General features: G+C 20.5%; 2 protein-coding genes across 2 annotated transcripts; both read left to right on the top strand.

Moving 5' to 3' along the window:
- Positions 1–645: 645 nt before the first annotated feature.
- B0H18DRAFT_1080800 (uncharacterized protein) lies at positions 646–1681 on the top strand (the record flags this gene model as incomplete). The annotated part of the gene is made up of 1 exon (XM_048031279.1): positions 646–1681. A coding segment is annotated over exon 1 (557 nt), but the record flags the coding sequence as incomplete, so codon positions are not given.
- B0H18DRAFT_1220755 (uncharacterized protein) lies at positions 1672–2051 on the top strand (the record flags this gene model as incomplete). Its single annotated transcript, XM_048036729.1, has 2 exons — positions 1672–1677; positions 1731–2051. A coding segment is annotated over exon 2 (275 nt), but the record flags the coding sequence as incomplete, so codon positions are not given.

Genomic DNA, 2051 nt, shown 5'->3' with positions numbered 1-2051 from the left:
AAGAAAAATATCCTAGATTAAAAAATATAATTAATTATTATAAAAAAGGAAGTTTATTATTCATAATTATAGATGTAATATTTTGTGTTACTTGTTTAGTAATATTAATATTATCTTCTTTAACTTTTATTTATTTAGGAAATAAATTATAACAACTAATTATTAAAAATATTTATAAAAATATTTATAGAAATTTAACCCCCAAATTAAGATAAACGATGGATTTCGAGTCTTTTTAAGAAAAAACAAAAATAAAAATAAAAAACAATGGAACAATTTATAGAAAAATTTAAAAAAGAAAATTTATTTGATCATAACGAAATTGATATACACAATGATAACGAAAAAATATTATTTACTTTAGGTAGAAGTTTTGATTCAAATGTTAAAAATAAAGAAGGAAAAGTACACCTAGTATGTAGTAGATTTACTGTAAAAGATGTCATAAATTACGATAATTTAAGTCGTCATCTATCTATGTTAGGTTATAATAAACACATAATTTATATGAATTTAAGAAATATAAAAAGAAATTTAAATAAACCTAGACCTATTTATGATTATAATAATCTATATATTCACTCAGTAAATATCTATAATTTATTTAAAATATATAGAGAAAGTAGTATGTTGTCAGATATTATAGGTCAAAATAATTTTGAAAAAGAATTTGATAATATATTAGTAGATAGTTTATTTATAATAGAAGATATGAACTGGGAAACTTTTAAATATATTTTAGAAAAGAATGATATAAAAATTAGTGGAGGAGATATAAAAAAGAGAGATAAATTATCAACAGTTCAATATACTTTGTCTTTCTTTTTAATATTCTTAGGTTATAATATTCAGAATATATATCAAAGTTTTAATAGTAAATCTATAAGTTCTAAATATAAAGATATTAGCGATCAAGTTAAGATAATAGAGAATACAAATGATATTTTATATTATATATTATTACAAAATGAATTAAAATCTAGTGTTAGCAAAGAAATAGGTAATTTAAAAATTAGAATTGAAGAAATTGAAAAAGAAGTTAAAATTTGTGATGAAAAAATCACAGAGGAAATTGATTTTATGAGTCCTGCTTATGGAGTAGATGAAAGTGAAATAGAAAAAGAACTTAAAAAATTAAAAGAAAGTTTATTGAAAAGAAAAAAAGAAGCTGAAATAAAAATAGCAAGCAAAGAAGAATTTAAAAAAGAAATTAAAAGTCTAACATTCTCAGAATTACTGTCTGAACATAAAGTGCGAGGAATAAGTGATTGAAAAAGTTTAAAAGTAAAAAAGATTAAAAACAATTATCAAATAAGAAAAAGAAGTTATAGTACAACAGCTTTAGATATTAAAAATAATTATGATTATTTAAATTATGTAAAATTAATATTAAATGAGAATGGTAGTTTGTATGAAAAACAAAATAAAATTGAAAATGATTGGAGCGAATACCTATTTAATAAATTAATGACAAATAAAGAATCTCATGTTAGAAATAATATACCTTATATTCTTAACAAAGCTAATGAAACATTAGAATTACATAAGGATACTAGTAGTTTTAAAAAAAGATTTTGTAGAATTTATACAGATATAAATAAAAGTCATTTAATTATTGCCTTTTTTAGTATATTTACATATCATAATAAGTTAGGTTTTACTTCAATATCCATGATTGTAGCTAAAAATATTCTAATTAACATATATACTAACTTAATTAATAAAAAAAGGATAGCGGGAAATGTTTCATTTGAAACTTTTAAAGAAAATATCGAAATGACAAATGAGATCAATTTATTAAACTTAGGTAGTTTTTTTATTGAAATATTTTGTTGTTTACCTACAAATGTTTTTACAAAGACATTTAAAAACAGAGTTGGGAGTATAGATGAGTTAGATCTCAATCCTGTGTCTATTTTAGAAATTAATGAAAAATATGTAGATGAATTAAGTATGCTTATTACAGGACCAATGTCTTTACCTATGATTTGTGAACCTAATAAGTGGTCAGATGATGAATTTGGTGGTTATTTATCAAATAGTCTAATTAA

This window comes from Fomitopsis serialis (genome assembly GCF_022376445.1).
Source record: "Fomitopsis serialis strain Sig1Antser10 chromosome Unknown B0H18scaffold_883, whole genome shotgun sequence".
Lineage (NCBI taxonomy): Eukaryota > Fungi > Basidiomycota > Agaricomycetes > Polyporales > Fomitopsidaceae > Fomitopsis > Fomitopsis serialis.
This window is presented reverse-complemented; position numbering and strand designations above follow the sequence as displayed.